General features: G+C 41.6%; 1 protein-coding gene across 4 annotated transcripts; it reads right to left on the reverse strand.

The window, feature by feature from the left end:
• Positions 1-8,443: 8,443 nt before the first annotated feature.
• SLC16A3 (solute carrier family 16 member 3) lies at positions 8,444-21,225 on the reverse strand. Of its 4 annotated transcripts, none has more exons than XM_075169168.1 (5): positions 21,106-21,225; positions 12,827-13,070; positions 12,190-12,333; positions 11,025-11,792; positions 8,444-9,684 (listed from the first exon to the last, which is right to left on the reverse strand). In XM_075169168.1, the coding sequence occupies exons 2-5, from the start codon at positions 13,047-13,049 to the stop codon at positions 9,398-9,400; spliced, it is 1,422 nt and encodes a 473-aa protein (XP_075025269.1). In that variant the 5' UTR covers positions 13,050-13,070; positions 21,106-21,225; the 3' UTR covers positions 8,444-9,397. The 4 variants fall into 4 exon arrangements, with proteins under 4 accessions (XP_075025269.1, XP_075025270.1, XP_075025271.1 ...); XM_075169169.1 differs by lacking the exon at positions 21,106-21,225 and adding an exon at positions 19,902-20,023; XM_075169170.1 differs by lacking the exon at positions 21,106-21,225 and adding an exon at positions 15,525-15,735.
• Between the last annotated feature and the right edge of the window lie 531 nt (positions 21,226-21,756).

Below are 21,756 nucleotides of genomic sequence, written 5' to 3' on the forward strand. Positions count from 1 at the left end.
AAAATTGAGAAATTCTTCCCTGCTTGAAAACAAATTTTTTTAAAGGCATATTGGTCTTCAAAGTTTTATGAAGAGTAATTTTTATTGTTTTGGTGTTTACAAATTCTTTTTTGCCCCTCTCAAAAGTTCACGTATTAACTATTAGTCACTCTTCTTTGGATGTTTTCAGAACATTAGCTAATTGGTTTTGTGTACTCTGGGTCTGACTGGGGAAATCTGTGTTTGGGGAGAGTATAGTGGAAAAGCTTAAGAGTTTGATCCATGGATAAGTTTGCATAAGAGAATTATTTCCTCAGTTACTATAAACTTCAGTATTTTAGGCATGTGCACTACCATTTGAACAGTTTTACACTTCACTGTGCTTTCCTTGTAAATATCTGTGGTTAATAATGTACTATTAGAGGGACTTACAAAGGTAGCCTCTTTATTCTCTCTGTATCTGGAACATTAGATTGCTTTACTATACTTAAAAGTTGACTGCAGACTTCTAGAATTGTACTCACTTGTGGGCAATTTTTGCCCTTCATAATAGTTAAATTCCATCATGCGGAAAATAGTTAGACTGTCTATATAAACCTGTGTATTGGAAACCAGTATCTCAGAGCACTTCATTTGTACTACCACTGTATTTGTGTACTTTAACAATTGTGTAAATACATTCATAATAACTTCTATTCTTCTTTGGTGTAACTTACAATGAATCCTTACTGTTTACTCGGTGTAACTTCTTTCTTTTTTTTTTTTTTTTTGAAGGGGTTTCTGTACCTACAAAGAGCATTGTCAGTTGCAAACATTTGAAGACATTGTCGTGGTACTAAAACTTTCACTGAAGGATTTTGGTAGTCATGGTCAGAATGCAGCAGTTAGGGTATACAGGAAGAGAGAGAAGGCATTCATTGCTTTGCTCACAGAAAGCATGTATTTTGTCTCTTTAAAGGTAAATGTTTTTGTTTGGATATTGCTTCTTTTCCAGAAGTCTTTTTTACAAACGCTTTCTCTTATCAAGTAATACATTGTATTGATGGGAAGTATGGGAAGAGAATTGCTATTGAGACTTGATCAGTCATGGGAGCTAGGATAAAAGCAAGAAAAATATTGAGCCCTACCCACAATGTCCTGTATAACAGAAGTCCTGGCTTTTGCTATGTAATTCTCAAAAGTCTATTAATAATCTGAGGGCAAATGCACCTTCAAGAATCCTCTGTGTTTCTAATTAGCAGGCCTTTAAAAGTTGGAAGGATATTTAATTTATCCTCACAATTTTTATTTAGAACTGGCTGTGTGCTTTTATGTGGAAAATAGCACCTGTGCTGCTATTTTACATAATCTTGATGGTTAGAGAGTCCCTGAATTCTTTGTGGTACGAGTACCTTGAAAACAATTGAAAATAAATCCTATGCTTTGAGAGAGATATTAGGTAAAAGCATATAGTCCATATATTCCATGTTAATTTCATGGAAGTACTCAAAATCTCCCTTGGAGGAAGGCATGTAGAACTCGGAGGCATCTCATCCTTCAATCTCCAATGGGGAAAAATATCATAAGCACAACTATTTGTCGTCTTCGTTCCCCCACATTCCAGACCTCTTGAGTGGCAGCTCCTCCATAAACTTTGTCAAAGGCAACACTTTCAGAAATTGAATTTCCCGACAAGAATCTTTACAATGAATTCACAGATTTGTAAGTAGATCGTTGGCTAGAGTGTACATGTTCATTTCAAGAATATTTATTTTCTCTTTGTAAAAGAATGAAATAAGGTATTTATTTTGTTCTTAACTTTTGCTTTACAAAAGCAGCACTTCATGTATACAAAGTGAAAACAAGCAACGCTGCTGGTTTTTTTAATAGTGCTGAGCTATCTGGTCAGAAATCTAGATTTATTCCAGTTGTGAGGAAGTGTAATCCACCATGAACTTAATCCTACAGCAAAATAGCTTCCAAAATTCACTGGATGAGGCAGGTTAATAATAAAAAGGTTTTGCCATTAAAGAATGCAGTACTTAATTATTAAAAGCAGTACACTTCCCTCTGGTTCATTTAGGTGACAATTATTGGCATTACATGTATACGTCTAGATTTAAGTAATTGTATGAACCTGAATAGTATGGACTATTTGCATCGTTCAGTGGTTTTGTACCAGGAGAGTGCTCACAGGCCTGATCTTCAGTAAGAATCTGTTTCACAGCAAAATCCTACTAACTTTATCAGCAAATATTTGCACAGGAGTAACACTTTATGACTTTTTCTCAAACATTGGTGTTTTTTTCCTCCTTAATCTTATTAAGACTGGTATGCTTCAGTTCTTTTGACAAAACCATTGCATGCTGCAGGCAGAAGGACGACAGAAAATTAGATGAGATCTGTATATACACAATTACAAAAATATGCAGTCTACAAAAAAAAAATTTTTTTTAAGATAGTGTTCTTTGTTAAACTCATTTTGGGAAAATTCTTGACTCAAAACGCATAGATAAGATCTAGGTCTGAGAAATATAAGTGTAATGGACAAATAGGAATGTGAAAAAAGGGGAAATTGTGTATATCATCATAAGGCATTAAGCCCTAGTCTACTGTGTCTTTGCTGTGACCAATCCAGGATACTTGGGGTGGGGTGGGATGTGGAACAAAACAGGAATTCATTTGGTACATTATGCACTATGAAGAAAATGTCTAGCCCTGATCTCGTAACCAGACAAAGCATTTAGTTTAATGACAGTCCTCAGCTTGGTTCAGAGCTGCAAGCGTTACAGGCACAAAGGCAATGCAGAGCTTCTGGTATTTCCCATAATCCTTAAGGAAAGGATAAATCAGTGACTCCCAGTATTTTGAGGTCATGCGCAGATTTTTTTCTTAAAAGACCCCAAAACAGCAAATGTTTCTCTGCTCTCGCTGCTAAGAAATTGTATTTTAAGTTTGTCTGACATGTCAACCACTGGATCTTATGCCGCATTTTTCAGCAAGACTGAAAGTTTTTGGCTATTTAAGAATTTTAAATACTAAAATCTACATAGCTTTTCACTGGATTCAGAATTTTCCAGTTAAAGGCTTTGAACTGCTGAAACAGTAGTAGATGAAGAGTCAGAAGAGCAAGAGCTATCCTCATTTCTCACTGCTCTGAAGCATTCATCTAGGGATAGTGAGGAAAGTTGCCAGCTGGAATGTTGCTGAGATGATGAACCAGGTATTGAGATCAGTCGAAGAACAAACAGTATATAACTAGAGGTAAGTAGCTTTTTACTCTTGTCTGCCTCTAACTTTCCATACTTTCTCAGACAAATGCAGGACTGCTGATCTTGCAGACTGTGTCACTAGCAAGATACTTTTAAGAGCTCTGACTTTTGCAGTAGATGCACCTTTTTCCTACTGGCACAAAGATGAGCTCTATTCCAGCGTTGAGAAGGCTGCTAAAATAATATATTCCAAAGCTGCTGTTTCTCATATGCAGTGCTTCTGCTATTGTCAAAGTTGTTTACTCTTCAAATATTGGTGGGTCACGTTCCTTCAACAGGTCCAGCAGCAGGGAACAACAGCTGTGCAACTCAGGTCATGCCCGTTTTCTTCCGCAGCGAATGGCCTGACTCCTTTCTTTCAGGCTCAACGAGTACCAGAGGCAAAGATAAACTCTTTGGTTTTCTGTCGCAAGGATGTATTGACTGCATGCTAATAAAGTCTGTCATTTCAGTCCACCCAGTAACATTCATTCCTGTAGCAGCATATGGCTTAATCTGGCCAGCAGGGTAGCAAAGCGTTTGATTACACCTTACGTCTTACCAATTTAACTAAACTAGCATAAAAAATGTAATCATATGTTTATTCAAACATGGGGTTTTATGCAAACTAGACCTATGATCTTTTCAGTGTAAATATACAGAGAAACTTTTGAAGCTGAGCTTAGAGAGATTTTTCCAAAAACTTAGAATTAGGCACAAATAGGTGTGAGCCTTCTAGATAGCAAAATGTAGCTCCTGTTACATTGAAGATTCACACTGATTGTTACAATTTTGATTCACTTGGGTGTAGCCTTGAGATTGTACCTTGAGGAGCCATTCTTAGCTGGATCCAAAAAACCCCACCATAAATGTATTCTTAAACTATGTTTTCTTAGATTTCAAGTTCTAAAGAGCATCACTTGACGATAAAGACAGCTTGCTAGCAGGTCAGTACTCAAAATATTTAGGGCTTTATAAGTCATAGCAGTTCATAAAACTTTACCTGCAAACAAAACCTGGAGCACTCTTCAGAGGACAAGAACAATAATTTCTACATGGAGCACCACAAAATTAATAGCTATTATTTTAAATTAGTTGTTGCTTTAAAATAGTCTTCAGGATCATTTACAGCAGAGGCCCATTTCCATTTTGGAATTGGCCAAACTATGGGTCATGGCAAAAGCAGTCCCCTTGCCCACATTAACTTCTGGCTGCCTGTCAGCTCGGTGTCACCTCTTTATTTTCTTCTCCATAAGCATTCTGCTTCTGTATAGCTATTTGAGCATGTGCAAATGAAGCCCAATTTCCAAATCTGGGTGTTATTTTTCCTAAGCTTGTTTTCTCACACCCACAGCTCTTGACAATCAAATCAGTATTTATTCACTACATTTGCAACAGTTTACTAGAAAAGCATAAAAAAACCCCTGAAGTATAAATGTACACATTAAAGTGCATTAACAAGAAACAAAAAGTCAACTCACTTGCACAAAACTGAAGTGTACTCCCATAATCCTAAAGACAAGTGTGGCAGAGACATACATACATACCTACACAAGTCAATACTTACCACTGTAACATGTAAGAGCTTGTGTTATCCTGAAAGCCCTCCATTTATGATTGCCCACCAAACTGAAGCTTTTCTTTGGGATGTAACAAAGGTGCATACGTGAGTGGTTTTTGGATTTTCATTTTGAAGTTTGATTGCTTGGTTAGGGGAATGTTTTAATTTCTTTTTAGAGAATGATTTTACATTGTTTAACACACATATTTGGATGGGATTTAATATTAACAAATCTTAAGTCTCAAGGGAACTAGCTGCTTTATCAGCAGGTACTGCTAAAGACTTGCTGTAATGTATTTAAGAACTGGAGAAAAATAAAATCTAGAGATTATGATTTTAAACAGATAGCTGCATCACTTTAAGATTTTTAGTTCTGCTGAGATCTTCTAGGCTCCAAATACCTACAAGATATTTTATTTAGAAATTTTTAAAAAGCAAACTTATCTTTGTATAGGAGGAGGAATAAAACAGTTTTAACTCTGCATTGCTCATTGTCTAGTAAACAGGCAAACTGTTTCTATTCTACTCTACTGGGTATTTTGCATGTTTGATATATATAGATTGATACATACATATATAAATATATATATATATGCACACACATATACACCTCTTTATATTCTCTGTGTGTTACAGGCATTTATACACACACCCTCTCCTTGCATGAGGAAATTAAGAGCCTAAGATCCATTACATGATCAGACATACAATATTTTAACCATAAATCTTATAGTACACAATTTATAGAATGTACAAAGATCTAAAAAGCTTTAAAAATTATGCTAGCGTGTACACTAAAAGACTGTTCATTAGTTTCAGAGAAATAATCTATGAAAACTATCTTTCAACTGTTTTATAGTATTATACTTGGATTTTTTGCACTTGTTTTTTCATTGTTTCCCTCACAGACTTGTTAAATAGATTTGTGAACTATATGTCTAAAGAAATTACGTTTCTTCCAATAGTGTATGATGCAAGAGCAAATTATAATACTGTCTTCGGGATGCTTGACAATTCGCTTGTATAATTACCTGCCTTCCCTTCCCTTTCCCCTTTTCTTCCCTTTTCTTTTTCTAAATCACAAAATTTTAACCAGGTGAAGGTTAAACAAAGGTTCATCCAGGTAGATGGTGCATGGAACTGTTCTGCTTGTGTCCCTGGGCAGTTAGTGTCTCTTTAGCAATGCTTTATGATTCTGACCATGCACGTCCTCAAAATATATGAAAGAGCACATCTCACAAACTGCTCTTAAGGGGATCTCAGTGGTGTTGAGATTAAAGAAATACTGTAGCAAAATACCTGGAGGGATTTAAAAGCAATTCCTTGTGAATTTACAATAAGCAGAGTTAAAAAGAGAAAGGGTTCCAATACAATCCTCTCCTTTTATATGCAACAGTTCCTAGCTGGTGTTCCAAGACAGCGCTGGGAACCTAAGGACTCGCTGCTTGCTTTTTTTTTTTTAAACATCTTGGGGTAGGAAGTAGGGAGGTTTACAAAACAGGAGCTCAATGTAAAGGCTTTTGTGGCCATGTCCGTAAGAGCAGGTGGGTACATGCCTCAGCACAGCCTAGCATACTGGCCTGCAGTTGTCCAGGCTAGGGATCTGGTATGCATGGAGGTTTTCCTTCCCATCAGTATAGTCCATCTCTTCCCAAGGAAATAAAGGCAGCTGAAAGGAAAGAGGACTGGAGGGCTAGTACACACCTGGATGTCATCCCTGAATGGGACAGAATGGAAGCAGGGAGCTTAACTGTCTCCAGAACTCAGAAGTACTCTCAGACATGCCAGTTTTGATGTTGCTAAGAGATCTGCATTAGGAGTTTCTCATCTCTGTGTTGATTCTTCTTGTAAATAATGAAAATGGTAAAAGATTTTACAGCCTGTGTGAAACTGCTTAGCAAATTAAATTCCAACCCTTATTTCTCACCGTTGATAAGAGAGTCCTGTGATTTGACCCCTCTCACGCAGTAAGCATCTCCTGCTCTCACGAATGCTGCAATCCAGTGGTAGGTCTGTGCTGAAAATAGCACAAGAGCACTGGCAGTCCTACTCAGAGTAGTTCATCTGTGAGTTGAGGAAAAGAATTTCTATAGGCCAATGAGGCACTTTCTCTGAACGCTAGATTTAGTTTAGAAATTATTTATGGTGTCTTGTTGAAATGTGTTTCCCTTGTCTTAATAACTTCCTCTTCTGCCCCAATCACATAAAATTGTAACGTAACACTTCTTGTTTCCAGCTTAACCATAAAGGTATTATGTATGGAAAATGAAACATAGTCTGGAAAGTCCGTATGATAAGCCCAAATTTTCGAGATGTTACAGTCTAGATAATTTGCAGAATGTACAGAAACTTAAAATTGTGCCAAAACCTGAGGTCAAAGGAATAACCATTTAGTTCTGTGATAACAGTATGGCATTATCTAGCAAAGAAATCTGGTGATCAAAACCCACAGTAGGACAAAAATGGCTATCTGAGAATGTGAATTCACCTTTGGGAAGGTTTCTAGTTTTTGCTTTTTTAAACAGAACAGGAAACTCCAATCTGAAAGCTAGATCAGGCCTTCACGTATCATCTGAAGCAGCGTCCGGGGATATCATAAACTGATCTGTGGATTCTGTTTTCCTCTTGCCGTTTCATATGGTGGCCTTCTGGAGCTAGCAGTGTTGTGTTCCAAGTACTGATTTAGTCTTTAGCGAACTCGAGCTAAGTTCGGTGACTAAGTTCTTATAACTAGAACATGCCAGTGCAATTCCTGCTGCTAAATTAATAAAAGGTTTTAAAGTAACGTACTGTATGCAATATAAAAATAAAGTTTATGCAGTGCAGCATCCATTTCTTTTTAAAAATCACTCAAAAAAAAGGTCATGATCCTAACTTTGCAATTTCTGTGCAAGGTTGTCCTAACAATGCAAAACCATTTTGAAGAAACTACCAGAACGGAAGCTGGTATCTGAGATAGTTCCATTAGGGAATGGTTCATGGGTTTGGCACTTCATTGGATTTATTGTATGTTTCTGTTAAAATGATTGAGTATGAAACAACTAATGATGCTATTTTTAAAAGGGATACAGGGTTTCAAGGGATTAGGGTCTTCTAGTTTTCACTTACTAAGCGGAACAATTTTGGCACCTGACAGCCAGTATTCCTTTGCTACCAACAAGAAAACTGAATCTGTTACAATTAGTCTGTTTTGAAGATTGTTACTGCAGTCACAAAGCCTAAAGGGCTTTTTATAAACGTATCTGAAAAGGTGGGTTGCAGTAGCATGATTTTGTATAAAAGATTACATTTCTTGAATGTGTTTGGGTGAAAAAAAAAATGTATATAGAATGCCTTCCTTTCCTAATCAGTGTCCTCACAATGCATCTTTTCCTCTTCCACGTTTCTTCAAATGTGCTGTCACTGCCTTGTCTAATCTGTTTCTGTTTCTTCTCCTTCCCCCATACCAATGTCAGAGAAGATTTAAAGACTGGCCAGAAACTCCCTGTTCTGTTTGTGCAAATGAGTAGCAGAGCCGACCCCATTCTTAATTGCTCCTTATGCATTGCTGTCATAAATATGATCAACAGTTCTATCATGTTTCCTCAAACAGCATGAATGGCATCTTAGACTTCCATAGATTAAGCAAAAGGATAGGGAAGTGGGGTAAATTAAAAAAAAAACCCAAAACCAAACACAACAAACCAACATGTTAAGACCTCCCTATGTTGCTAACATTGCATTTTAAAGATGGCTAATATATTTCCCTAAGTCTACCCACTCTTAATTTACAGGTCATCTGGAAACTTACACTGTTTCTTTTATATACAAAATGGACACTCTTTCAGAAGATTCTACTAAACCTAATATCTATCTTCTCCATGTTACTTGTAATATTTTTCAATGCTGCAGGGAAACTGTACTGAAAAACGTGTATGTAAACATAGGCTAACTTCGTTTGCTTACGGTCTGTCGGGATTGATTCTGCTCATTTTATCTGCTTTAAGTATTACCTCAGAATACCACTTGTGTGATCTGCTGAGGACAGTATCTGTAATGTGCCTTTCCACATACAGTATTTCCAGATGATAATTACAAAGATTTCAGGTTTAGACAAAACTCAGAAATACATTTACATAAATCAAAGTAACAGATATTATCAAAATGAAATTAGGGCTGAGCCAATTAATCTAAAAATCTAAAAAAGTAAGAAATTCAAAAACCTAATGGAGACCTTTAAGTTCCTGAGATATTTCTCCCATCTCAAACTCTTTCCCCTTCACAAAGAACAAAGGGAAATTATATTTAGCTGCATAACACAGCGATTTCACCAATATTGTCTGAAAACATACATATAATTCCACTTTTCTTAAAATATATTCTTCCTATATATCTTCCAAGTGAGCAGTTTCTGGTGATGCATAGCAAGACTCTACTTGTGTTTATAAAAGCTTTTCAGTTTACATAAAAAGTACAACCACAAAGCTAATTTTCCAATAAAAGGTTGTCTAGCTAATCAGCTTCCAGAGAAACCTGATGAGCTGACCGGCCTCCAGTTAATAAAGCAGCCCTAAACTAGTTCTATTTCTAAAATAAATAGTGTTGAAAATCTTTCTTTTCTGAACGCTTTGTCGGTTTCCTGTCACGCTCACACACACGTTTCTGGGTTAGTTACAACTTCGCCATTTTTTTCAGGCTCATCTTTCAGAAACTGCTCCACTTCAATAGAGTCCACCTTGGCATCTTCAGGAGTTTTGTCTTCAGATTTGTTTAATTCCTCTCTTTCTGCTGCTTCTTCTTTTGTATGTGGTTCTTCTGATTTTTTCTTAATGCAGAAGAAATTTCCTAAGGCCAATACAAGTGCTGAGGTGGTAACTTCAATTCCAGCAATAATAAAAACAAACATGTACCTCCCTGTTGCATCCAAGAGTTTTCCTGAAAAAGACAACATTCCAGGTAATTAACAAAAGTTATTATTTTGCAATGAATTTTTTTCTGCTTTTTTTAAACATTTAAATGACTCCTGTCTAGAAGTACCATGACTATCTAAGCAAGTTTTTTGAAATAGCACTTTAACAAGTTTGTAACAAAATAATTTCTCAATTATTTCAATTCAGTTTAACATTCACTGACATTACGTCACATCCCGAAACACATACGCCCCTGCACACACAGAGTCATGCAATTCAACTGGAATAAAACCAGCCTAGCCTTCATGTGCAAGAGAGGAGACAAGTGCTGTGTATTTCAGATCAAAATGTGTGCATCCATGGCTGGGATTTGTATCATCAGCTTCCTCTCGCTCCCAATCTCATTTCCTTTCCTACACGGGCAGTGCACTGTCTGCTTAAAATGCAGATCTTATTTAATAGTTAGTCTGGAGTAATTGACTGATTCTGATGCTCTAGTCAAGTTAAATTTTCACAGGACTTGTGGAGGTGAAAGAACAGGAGGGATGATGTGAAGGAAGTGCCTCTCCAAACCTGAACATCAGAGGAAGTAGTGCATAGTACTGTTTTTTCCATGAGGGTTCTGTCACAATAAAGATACTTGATGCTTTTTAGTGTCTGGTATAAACAGTAAACGTTTTATGGCAGCAAGCTGGTGGGTTTTGGGTGGGTTTTTTTTTTTTTCAGTTCAGGGTCTGTAAAATTTACATTCTTTGATGAGTAATTAATTTGCAATTTTGAATTCAAATTGAATTTTTGTAATGTAATATGTAATATTTTGTAATGTCCCCTTATTCTTGGGTTGTGAGACGTGCACTAGAAGCAGTCTGCCCTCCTTAAAACAGTCCAGTTTTAGAGTCCTCCTTGTAAGATTTTTTTTTTCCTCCTTCTGAGCTTTTCTTTACTCCTTCAAATCTACCATGGGTGTAGAGAATCTATCCTAGTACTTTCCAAACAAAATTGACAGGTTTCATATTCTGAATCCCAACTCCAAATAGGTCTGAACTTCACTGAAGTTATTCACTGTGTAAAACTCATCTCATACAATACTAATAAGAGGTCCAGTATAGGTTTTCAGTGGAGAAAGAGCAGCATCTCCAGATGGCAATCCTGAAATAGATTCAAGAAGGAAGAGATTCATCCCACCCTGTCTTGGACTATTTCAGATTGTAACTGCAGAAAGTCATTGAAGCATGTGCAACACTAGCACAATATGCACTTCTCAAGTGACTTATGTTGTCTTTTTCTCTGCTCCCTTATCATACAATTTGGGTAAATGGATGTAATGCAAATGATTTTGAATTCTGAGCTAAATGGAATACTTGCCTGCTGATGGTGGACCAATTAGAACAGCCATAGCTTCTGCCAGGAGCACTAAACCGATAGCACTGGAAAACTTCTGAGTACCAACAATAGCCATGAGAACTTCAAACTGAAGAGCACCTACCATTCCGTAAGAAATGCCAAAGAAAATGCAAAAGACCACCAGGCCACCATAATCAACAGACATAGAACCCATGAGATCTGTAAAGCCATTAAAAATCATAGCAAAACTGAAGAGGTAGACGCAGCGTGGTCTAACCCATTTAAGACCAGCTACCATTCCACAAATAGGCCGAGCAAAGATATCAATGAATCCCAGAATAGTCAGAAGAAAAGCTGCTTTGGTGTCTTGATACCCTAAATCTTTGGCATAACTCACGACAAAAACTGGGGGAACAAAGAGGCCAAGCACCATGATAGATGCTGCTAGCGTGTAGATTACAAAACCACCATCTTTAAACACACTGAAATCCAGAAGTTTTTTCTTCACTTTCTTCTCAGCTGGTTCTTTGGTAGCTTCAGACTTTTTGGGTGGCTCCAAAGGTCTCATTAATGCTCCACATACACAGCAGTTGAGGAGCATCCCACCCAGTATAAGGAATCCTCCTCTCCAACCATACTCGTGTTGTAGTATCTGCCCCAACGGTGAGAGAGCACAAAGAAACACTGGACTCCCAGCAGCGGATAGCCCATTGGCTAAGGGTCGGCGTTTGTCAAAGTAACGGTTTAACATGATGAGTGAAGGCTGAAAGTTTAGTGCCAGACCCAATCCTGCAACAGAGGGTACATAAAAATGAATACTGGCCTACAATATCGCTATTAAAAAACCTCTTAATTACAGTTTTTCTGATTCATGACTTAAAAGTTTTATTTCAAATGGACAAAAGAATTCTAAGATAACATTGTAAAATTTGTAACTTGAATTCTAAGATAACATCCATAATATTCTTGTACGCTATGGTTGCACTTCACTGATTACAGCAGTGGCTATTAAAACATATCAGAAAAATTAACATTCATAAAAAAGTAAATGACAGTTTAATTCCACATTTATGTGCCATCTTTATAAAAGCCCATTTGGATGATTTAGATATTTGTCACTTACACAAAACTTCAACCTAAAGCTAAGAAGTTAGCTAACTAATTTTCAACAATGCACACTACTTACCAGTAATCACACCTGCAGTTAGATAGATCTGAATGATGCTCGTGCAGAAAGAGGCTATCACCATCCCCATTGAGGCAAAAAGGCCACCCACCAGCATGACAGGGCGACAGCCAAAGCGATTGACACATACACTACAGAGTGGACCTAGGCAAGAAAAGCAAGTTACAATTGCTAAGATAAAGCAATTTTTGCAATTGATTTTATGTCGGTTTGCATTTCTTCTTTGGTGGACTTGGCAGCGTTAGGTTTATGGTTGGACTCGATCTTAAAGGTTTTTCCCAACCTAAATGATTCTGTGATTCTTTCCGTACTTTGTCCATACGGTCAGGCCAATCCAGAAGAGTGTTCTTTCCTCTATAGTCAAATACTTAGTCTTTTTCCTCTTCAGAGTGCCATGCAATTTTTCTTTTTCATTGTCTTTAGTAGCTACTGAGTTACAGAGATTTCATTTTATATGCAAGCTGGATGTGCTTAAATAACTTTTGGATTTATGTGATTAATAGTAATTCTTCTTTGGAATGCCTTACTTGCACACAAGTAATGATATGCAACTGTGATTCACGCTGTAAATGGCTGTATGATTTACAAAGATCATTGTATGATGTGATACTGTTTCAAAAACAAGAGAACTACCTACCTGTTCCATAAAGCATGGCCAACAGAATGGAGGAAATCCATGCAGTGTCACTATATCCAATGCCAAATTCCCGGATAAGTTCTTTAAAGAAGACACTAACTGCCTTAGGAAAGGCATAGGAGAATCCTGTGATGATAAAACAGCCAAAAAGGACAGCCCAGCCCCAGCCTCCATCAGGGGCTTTAACACCAGATGGACCATCATCAGCTACTACAGCTCCCATGACGAAGCTCAGGAGTGTTCCCTAAGAAACAAAAAGCAATTACAGTCTATAGACATTGGGACAATTATCTAACCAAAGTCATCTAACCAAAATACGCAGAAATTGCACTACAGTTAAAAGTTACAAATAAGATATGGGACTATTTTAAATACAAATCTTGAAGATGCAGTGCAATTTTAACTATTCCTTGTTCAGGTTTAGTCCCTACAAAGCTTGCAAAAAATACATAAAAATGAGATGCACATAGTTGAGTTTTAAATGAACGTCCCCTCACAGCTCTCTCAAAGTCAAAACTGGATTTCAACCAAATCACTGTTTCATAGAAAAACTGAAGCCATTACAGCAGTTCAGGGGTGTATTTGACTTTCACAGATATGTAACAAATACTGCATTAAAGTGTGCGGGATTTTTGTTGCAAGACCTTGTTATATGAAGCTCCTGGACTATTCACTTAGGAGATCTGGATGCAAAATCCTGGTGCATCACAAGTATTCTATACAACAGAATGTGATTTGTGGACAAATCACCCAGGCGTTTTGTTCCCTACTAAGGACAGCAATACAACCCTGATGCACCGATATCTTGAAAAGATAGACAGATCCCTTTGAGCTTCTGATGAGCTATCAGTTTTCACGCATCAAGTAAGTACCTAAGCCAAACTGCAATGAAAATCTGCACAGGCAGTTTTTGTAGATGATGGGAGTTAGTAACTACAGCACTGCTCAGTATCACTGTCTGCCTGAAGCAAATACTTTCCATTGTTGTTGTTATTACATTATCAGTAAAATTTTTTAGTATTTTATTTGATGAATCTTATCTTTCACATCTTCCATATGCAGCCACAAGCACCTTTGCATCTAAAAGTAAAATCTTTTCTCATGAGAATGTTGCGTACTAGACAGTAATGCTGCAAAGTTTTAATAGAGAGAGATGCAGGGGGAAAAAAAGACACTGAAAAGGCAGATAAAGTGTCCCTATATGTGAGGAGTGCAGGGAGATATTGCATCACAGCAATTAGGTTTTTGTAGGGTCTGTGTATTATAGAAGTCTTGAAAATGTTGAAGTGAGCTTCAAACAAGTTATACATTAAATCTTACATGTACAAAAATTGACTATGTCTTTAAAATGCAATTGATTACTCCTACTGGGTCAATGTTTCTCTACAATAGTACATAAAAGAGGAGAGCAAGCACAGTTGCACATCAGAGAAGATGTTCTTCGCTCAAAAATGCTTCTGCTTTCAGAAGTATAGGTCTGCATAGTGATTGTTGTGCATTTGGAATTATGTGGTTCTTACAGCTCCATTTCAGAACCAGACTATGTATGGCACAACAATCTAGTTGATGCAGATTTGTCTAGACAACTGAGCACTGAATGCATGATTGTTAATAGGCCTGTATGAACGTACTTCCTATGGCATTTAGGCCAGCACTCCCACTTCTTGGAAGAAACAACTTTACATACATGATGCAGAAATAAACCTGGCCGTGACTATAGCTGTTCTATTGGCTCTGGGCTGTACAAGAAGGACAATAAGCCTCATACCACTGGCTTCACCTCTTGTTTTCTGGAAATCAAATATAAACAGAAAACAATTTGTCTTAAGTCCATACAACTAGATCCTAAAATGGTTAAACTAGAATTGAAACAGAATACCTCAATAAAACTAGACATCTACGTGCCTGCTACTACAGATGGCTGATTCGCTGATTGCTGTAAGAGTATGTGAAAATGCATAGCTTGTTACACTGGCCAATTTCTGCACCAGGCTTTGGGCCGCTAAATGAAAGTCTTAAGATGCATCTCTGCCAACCCACCTGACACTGGGATCTGTCCACCCTTCAAAACTGTTTTTCCCAGTAACTTCTGTATATGATACAAGGTATAAAGCATTCTTCAAAAAAGGATTGGTTTTTTTTAAAGCAATAACCAGACAGCACAGGGTAGGTGCAGAAAGTGTAATCCCTCATGACACTGGTGGCTCTGTAATATTAATGATAAGAGGGAAAATGCTGATTCAAGTATCTCAGCTCAAGTGTATAAAGAACAGGAATAAGATGTAAAACTGAAGCAGTCCAGGGGGTAGGAGGAATCATCACTCCCACTACTTCCAAATTGTCAGACAGAGTATCTCATTTGGAGTGAATGTTTAAAATGTTGGGGGAAGGGTTGTGTAATTTTTATTCTTTTCCATTAACCATCTAGTGGCAACACAAAGCCAGTAATAATACGTGAGCATGTTTTGTTGAAAAATAGCAATCGGCAGTTTCTCCAGACTGCTTACACTGTGCTGGATAGGAATATTCAACCCTAGGAAGAAATGGCTTGTGGCATTCACCTCTGTGCTTCTTCCTGCACACCGGCGGGGACAGTCTCCTTTGCTGAGTCTACAGCAAAGATGTTCTGAGGGCAATCTCTGCGGACCTACAGCGCTGGACCCTGACAGTAAACTACATCCAAGCCATCTCAACCTACTTGGCAGCACGCTTGTTCCTTCCAGAAAAGAGCTGTCCAAGCTTCACCGCGTTTCTCTGGGGGGGCAGGAAGGTAACTCAGCAGCCGGCGCACCGAGCCCGATGCTAACGCGGCCCGGAGGAAGGCTCGACTACCCCCCCCCACGCCGCCTGCCGCTGAGCCCCGAGCCTCCGGGCAGAGGCTGCACGGAGCCGCCCCACGAGCCACGGCAGACCGCCCCGCGGGCCCGCTGGCGGTGTGGCCCAGGGCAGGGCGCGCTCGCCGCGGCCCCGCGTGACCCCGCCGCTGTGACGTGAGGCGGCGCGGGCCACCCAGCAGGGCGCGCGCGCTGGCGGTCGCCGCACTGAGACGTGCAGGACGTGACTGGGCGGATGGGCGGGGCGCCTACCGTAATTGCTGCAGAGGCAGGCGACGGCGATTCCCGCAAGATGGGCGCCCGCCCCGCGCAGCTCGGTTTCTCCGCCTCGCGCGCAGCGGCCCGGCGCGGCCGGTGCTAAGGCCGCGGTCCCGCGCAGTGCTCGCAACCGCGGCACGCACTCCGCGGAGCCCGGTTTGCGCAGAGGAGGTGGAAACACCCTCCTCCCCGGTCGTTCTTGCGCTCTTCCTTGCCCGGCAGAGCAGGTCAACCTGTAAGAGATGTATTTCGTTCCACCTGGCCTACGGGATTTACGTAGAGGAACGGTCTCTAAAACGGTTTTACGTTCTGCTGTGATGAAAGAGCTAGACTTGCGATGTGGGGGAACCTGGCCTACTCCCAGCATTTCACAAAAATAAGCCTATGGGGAAAGAGTCACATCCGTTTACTCTTCTTTACGTCATGTCTATTACCACGTTTGGCTAAGAATCGCCATAAACCAACATACCAGACCTTCGAACACCATCCTTTTAAGATTGGTCTACATATGCACACGCATACATCAGTCGTGCTTATCTGGTTTAGTCCATCAGTAGTTCATGTTAACACACCAAAATTAAAAGACCATTAACCAGAACTAAATGAACCCCGTAAATACAGCAGAAGATGCACTTCATCCTGCTCTCTTCATCCTGTTGCGGTGTGCCTTACTAGGCTAGACTGTATTCACCTCCTTAAGAACTAATAAGGAAGTAGTGGGGAGGTTCCCGTGTGATACGTGCAAACTAGGGTGAGCGTTAGATGAGGTGGGCTCATGGTTGATTTGCACAGGCAAAATTTTTACTTACGATTTCGCTTCAGTACTGCGATACTCGGATAAGACAGGAGGCTACTGCGTAACTAGTGCAACAGTTTGCTTTGCTTTCTGCTTTTGCTAGCTCAGCCCTGTTTAGAGGCAAAGGATTACATTTAACTGGCTGCAGCTCCGTTTCAGTATCTCCACAACAGACATGATAGTATTGTCAGCATTTATTCCTTCTATCATAAATGGGTTCTTGCTTTGGTAATGTGTAAAACAAAGGGAGCCAATGTAGTTAAATCTGTGGGGTTTCACGCTCCTGAGATTATCTTCCTGTTGCCATGGAAACCAATACAGGATCAGTTAGGAGGAAATACTAGGTGATTGTAGGTGGTGCGTTTGGTGTGATGGTGCAGTGTATATAAAAGGAAAGCATTTGTATTATAAAAAGGAGCAGCTAGAAATGGCAAGAATCTAATACCGGTGTTTAGCCAATACCCTTACTGGCCACATAGCAGTACTTTACGGTCAGCAGTATGGGTAGGAAGGACATTTGTGAGTATGTAGGCTGACCAATATAGCTTGAGAACTCCCCCTGAATTAATTTGTTTTAACTACGGCAGAAATCTACCCAACCTTGAATTCCTAGGATAGAAATAAATAATGGTTATCAAAAATAAAACATGAACTTCCATATAGGGAACCCAGTTCAGACTGGAATTCAGTCTGGAACCCCCTAGGTTGAGAACTGTACAATTACGAAATGAGGAAGACGGTCTAAGCTGAGCAATGTAGAGATCCTCCTTCAGTTTCTTATCTGTGAATAATGATTCTCTCTTCATAGGGTGTTGGGAAAAGCATATGAAAAGCATAGATTGCTCAATAGTGTGTTAATAGGAGTCATAAACCTCCTATATTTGCCCAAGGATATTAAAATCTAAGCAGACTAAGCAAAGGATGTCTATTACCCTTGGTTTTGAGTGAATAATCCTAAGACTAACCAACTCTACTGAAATTTTGCAGGAAATGACATAATAATGACATAATAATGACATAAAAAATGACATAATAATGTCATTTTATTTTAATATCCTTCAGCCCCTGGTGATAGCCCTCTACATATAAAACAACTACCCTATGCATTGACATCACTGACATCTGCCTACTCAGCATGACTTTAACTCTTTCCTGATGCTCTAAAGCACTAATCCATATATCTCTAATTTGAATTTTATTTATTACAACTCATTCTTAGGTACTTCGTACAAGCCATTTTGATGGGTCACTGGTATGACACAGTAATGCATTTCTTGTGGCTTACCTGCTTAAATATCAGCCAATTGAATTATACATTCATTTCCAAAGGCTGCTGCAAATTCCTGTTCCGTACAAAATCATTACCGTATTTACCGATGCCTGCCCTGACCTCCTGTCCATCCCACAAGGCCCTGCAGTGACTTCCACTCTCCCATTTTGGCCTCCCCTGTTTTATCAGAGACAGTTTTCTGGTTCCGCTGCACCTGCCTTTCTTAAAGGTTTGCCAGCTTTCACCGTTCTCTCGTCTCTCTCACAAAACACCCTGGATAAACCATACAGTAATTCTGTGCTGTCTGCAGCTGTAGGTGATGTCCCATACCAACACTTATTACTAATCAATCTCCAGTCCCCACTTAGCGTCAACCATTTTAGTGTTCACTGCTACAGCACAGTAAGTAACGTACATCAGAATTTACTAGCAGACTGCAATGACACAGTAAAATCACAGTGCAATTTTATGTGTAGCAAATAACACTAACCAGTGTAGTCTCTATTATCTGGGTAAAGTGCTCTACAGGGGAAGTTGTGCTTATTTATTTATTTATTCATTCGTGTAACTAAAATGTTAGAACCCTGTTCTTCACATTATCTGGGAAAATCAGATTATATTATTGTTTTGGTTTCTTGGGGGTTGTTTATTTTTTCTTAATGAGCATGTTACCAACAAGTACCCCTAACTTATGCTGGGCCATAAGCAAAAGAATAAGCCACAGATCTGCACACTAGCTCCATGTTTAAAGAAGTATTAATGGCTTTCTTCTTAACAAGAAAGAAACAGCTCTTTTAATCTTGAGATAAATACTTGCATAAATATTTTCTTTAATTACAAATACAACAGAAACTAACAGTTCAATCTTCTCAGGTACCACCTTTGCAACAAATATACTAGTTCTATAACAATAGCATTGTCAACCTCCCTAGTTATTGCCTCTGTATCAAATGCCCAGTTTCTGGAGAAGTGGACTTATTTTTCTAAAGCCTACGATGTTTTTTACACCACATCCATTACCATAAGTGCATTTATGTCAGCATCACAGTGGCACCTTAAGACCAGACAGCATGTGCCCTTTCTGTGTGCACATAAAAAGTGACAAACATGCCTTCAGTTGCACTTGAATTATCTGGCTGCTTTCCGTATGCTTTCAAAAATAGAAGTTGCAGAATCCCAACTTCAGATGAATACTTACAATTCAATCTTCATGTATCATGAAAATTAATTTCAGCCCTGCCGCTATGGTGGCTTTGCAATGTGTCAGAGCTTCAGAAAAATAGAAATTCTTGCCAATTGTTTATAGTAGAGAAGTGTCCTTATTTTGCCTACTATAAAACCAAAAAGTGACGGAGCTAGATAAATACTAATTAAGGGTCCAGTCCTGTCACCAGCTGAACATACATGCTTATTTTTGCGGAATACCATGGAACCACCCTGATACATAAAGTGCTTGCATGCACATGCACTATATCTCAAGGTAGGTTATATTCAGCACATGTAGCTGAATATAGTGGGAAAAGATCATCTGGCTAAGAGGTGTCATTTTACACAATCACTTTGGACAGCGCAGCTGCATAACATGGTGTCATACAAAGAGAGACGTGAGTTCCCACTTCAGTCACAATTTAAAATGTCACCTTAGTGTTTCTATAATTTATCTTCCAACTGAACCACAACAGGTGTACTGTACTAATAGCTTGTTTCACATTTTTAAACTGCCGACTGCCACGCCTTAACAAACTACCGCTCCCTCTGAAATAAACATTGCAAAACCATACATGACTTCACTCTGTGACATCCTAAACTAAACGGTTTTCCAACTGCTTTACCCAAAAAGCACGCAAACCTGCTTCCACGGCCGGTGGTAACAGCCTGCGCCCGTGAGGAAGTTGTACTGCTACAACCCAACCTCACCTTTGTGCGATTTTTCCTTTCTCCACAGAACCGTTTAGAACAAGGCAAGCCGAAGAGCTTTCCATGTGGATTACGAGCAGTAGCAAACAAGGGCTCTTTCCCAACAGACGCAGAGGGGCTGCGGCGGCCCGCCCGCGGGGGAGGAGCGGGGTCGGTAGAACAATGGTGGCGGTCGCGGCGCCGCCAACGGCCACGGCCGCCCGCGCGGCGCTCCGGGGCAGGCACGTAGCCCGAGGCGGCTCCCGCGGAGCGCTCGGGCCGCCGCCGCCGCAGATGCTCACGCAGCCTTGAGCGGCGGCCGCGCGATTCCACGTCCGAGCGCCTCACCGTCCTCGGAGCGCTCGCAGAACCGAGTAACGGAGCTCACGCCCGCGGCTGCGGCGACGTCCTTATGAGGGGACGGTCCTTCAGACTGCGCGTCCCTCGCTTTGGCGGATCTGAACTGTCACCGCTGTGACAAAGGGAACTCCGGATTGACCCCCCGGGGCTCGACACTGAAATGAAAGGTGAGCAGCAGCGAAGGGATCGTGGAGGCGGGGCTGGACGCGGAGACCCTCGTCGCCCGGTACCGGTTTGACGCCAGCGACGTCGGGAAAAAAGCCCGAGCTGGCGGGTGCCTCACGAGCCACCGGTGTGGTACGGTGCGTGCGCTGGGGCCGGCGGCACCGCGCGCCTAGGCGTGACCCGGCCGCCAAAGGGGGAAGCTGGAGGCAGCGCTTTCTCGCAGCAGCCGGAGCAGGGCTCGGTCGCCAGCACCGCTCAGCGCCCGGACAGCGCTGTCAGGCCGACGGCGGCTGGGCGACCCGTACCGCAGCGCGGGTTTCCCGAGGAAGAAGCGCGCCCGCCCGGCCACATGCGCGGAGAGAAACGCAGCCGGCGGGGGGGCGCCCCGCCGTCCCACGTGAGGGGGCGCCAAGGGGGTGAGCACAGTGCGCGCCGTGCCCACCGCCCCACCGGCGCCCTGCGCAGCCTCTGGGCGACGGACGAAGCCGCGACGCCCGCGCTGCGCTCGCCCAAAGCTTCGGCCGCGCTCGAGGGCGTCCGCCGGCCCGGGCAGCCCCACGCAGAGATGCGCCCTCGGCCTGCCCGGCGTTCCGGAGTCGGCTCACCCGGCTCCGGACACCCCCGCGCTCCCCATGGCGTTCGCCCCCGTGCGCCAGCCAAGCACTCCGCAGCATCACGCACGACAGCTCCGCCTCAGTACCTGAGTCACGTCCCGCGCCTCAGCGTGAGGATGCCCGTGCTCGCGCCGCGCCGCTGCCCGCCTTGCCCGTGCGCCCGGACAGACCCGCCCCAGCCCGTCTGCGTCCCGCCGGCTGCGAGGCGTTTCGGCGCGGCAGGTCGGTGGCTGCTCGCCCCTCCCACGCCGGAGCGGGGGCGCCCGGGTCCTAGCGCCGCCACGTGACTCTTTCCCGCCGCTACAGGTTCGTCCGCGCAGGGGCACCCCGTCCGCGTGCGGACCGGCTCCGCCGGCGCGGGAGAGGCGGCGGCCGGCGGCCGGCCCGAAGTGGAGCCCCGTGGGCGCCTTGGGCCGTGCAGGCTGGCGCACAAGGCACCAACACGAGCTTTCCGTTGCGTGCATAGAGCGCCAGGCGGGGTTGGATCCTGCCCGCGTGGAAAGCTGCCCCGGCTGCCGAGAGGAGCAGGACCTGAGCAATGGACTTAAAGGTACGAAGTGGCTTCTGCAGTTGAGGTTTGTTCTGTGCTGCCGTTTCTATTTTCCAGGGAGTGATCACAGTTTCTTCGTTGTCTCCTCACATAAGAAAGACTTCTATGAGCTTTCTTGCTTTTTTTTTTTTTTCTTCTTCTTAGTCATTTTGATTGTGGTATTGTGCATTCTGCGGGTAACTTACAG

This window comes from Calonectris borealis, chromosome 20, assembly GCF_964195595.1.
Source record: "Calonectris borealis chromosome 20, bCalBor7.hap1.2, whole genome shotgun sequence".
Taxonomy (NCBI): domain Eukaryota; kingdom Metazoa; phylum Chordata; class Aves; order Procellariiformes; family Procellariidae; genus Calonectris; species Calonectris borealis.

Coding starts and splice junctions, on each gene's coding strand:
- SLC16A3 (XM_075169168.1), bottom strand. CDS start 13,049: ATGGGAGCTGTAGTAGCTGATGATGGTCCATCTGGTGTTAAAGCCCCT. Junction 12,334..12,826: donor GGCCATGCTTTATGGAACAG/GTAGGTAGTTCT, acceptor TTTCTTGCCTAG/GTCCACTCTGTAGTGTATGT. Junction 9,685..11,024: donor AATTGGTCCACCATCAGCAG/GCAAGTATTCCA, acceptor TGTCTTTTTCAG/GAAAACTCTTGGATGCAACA.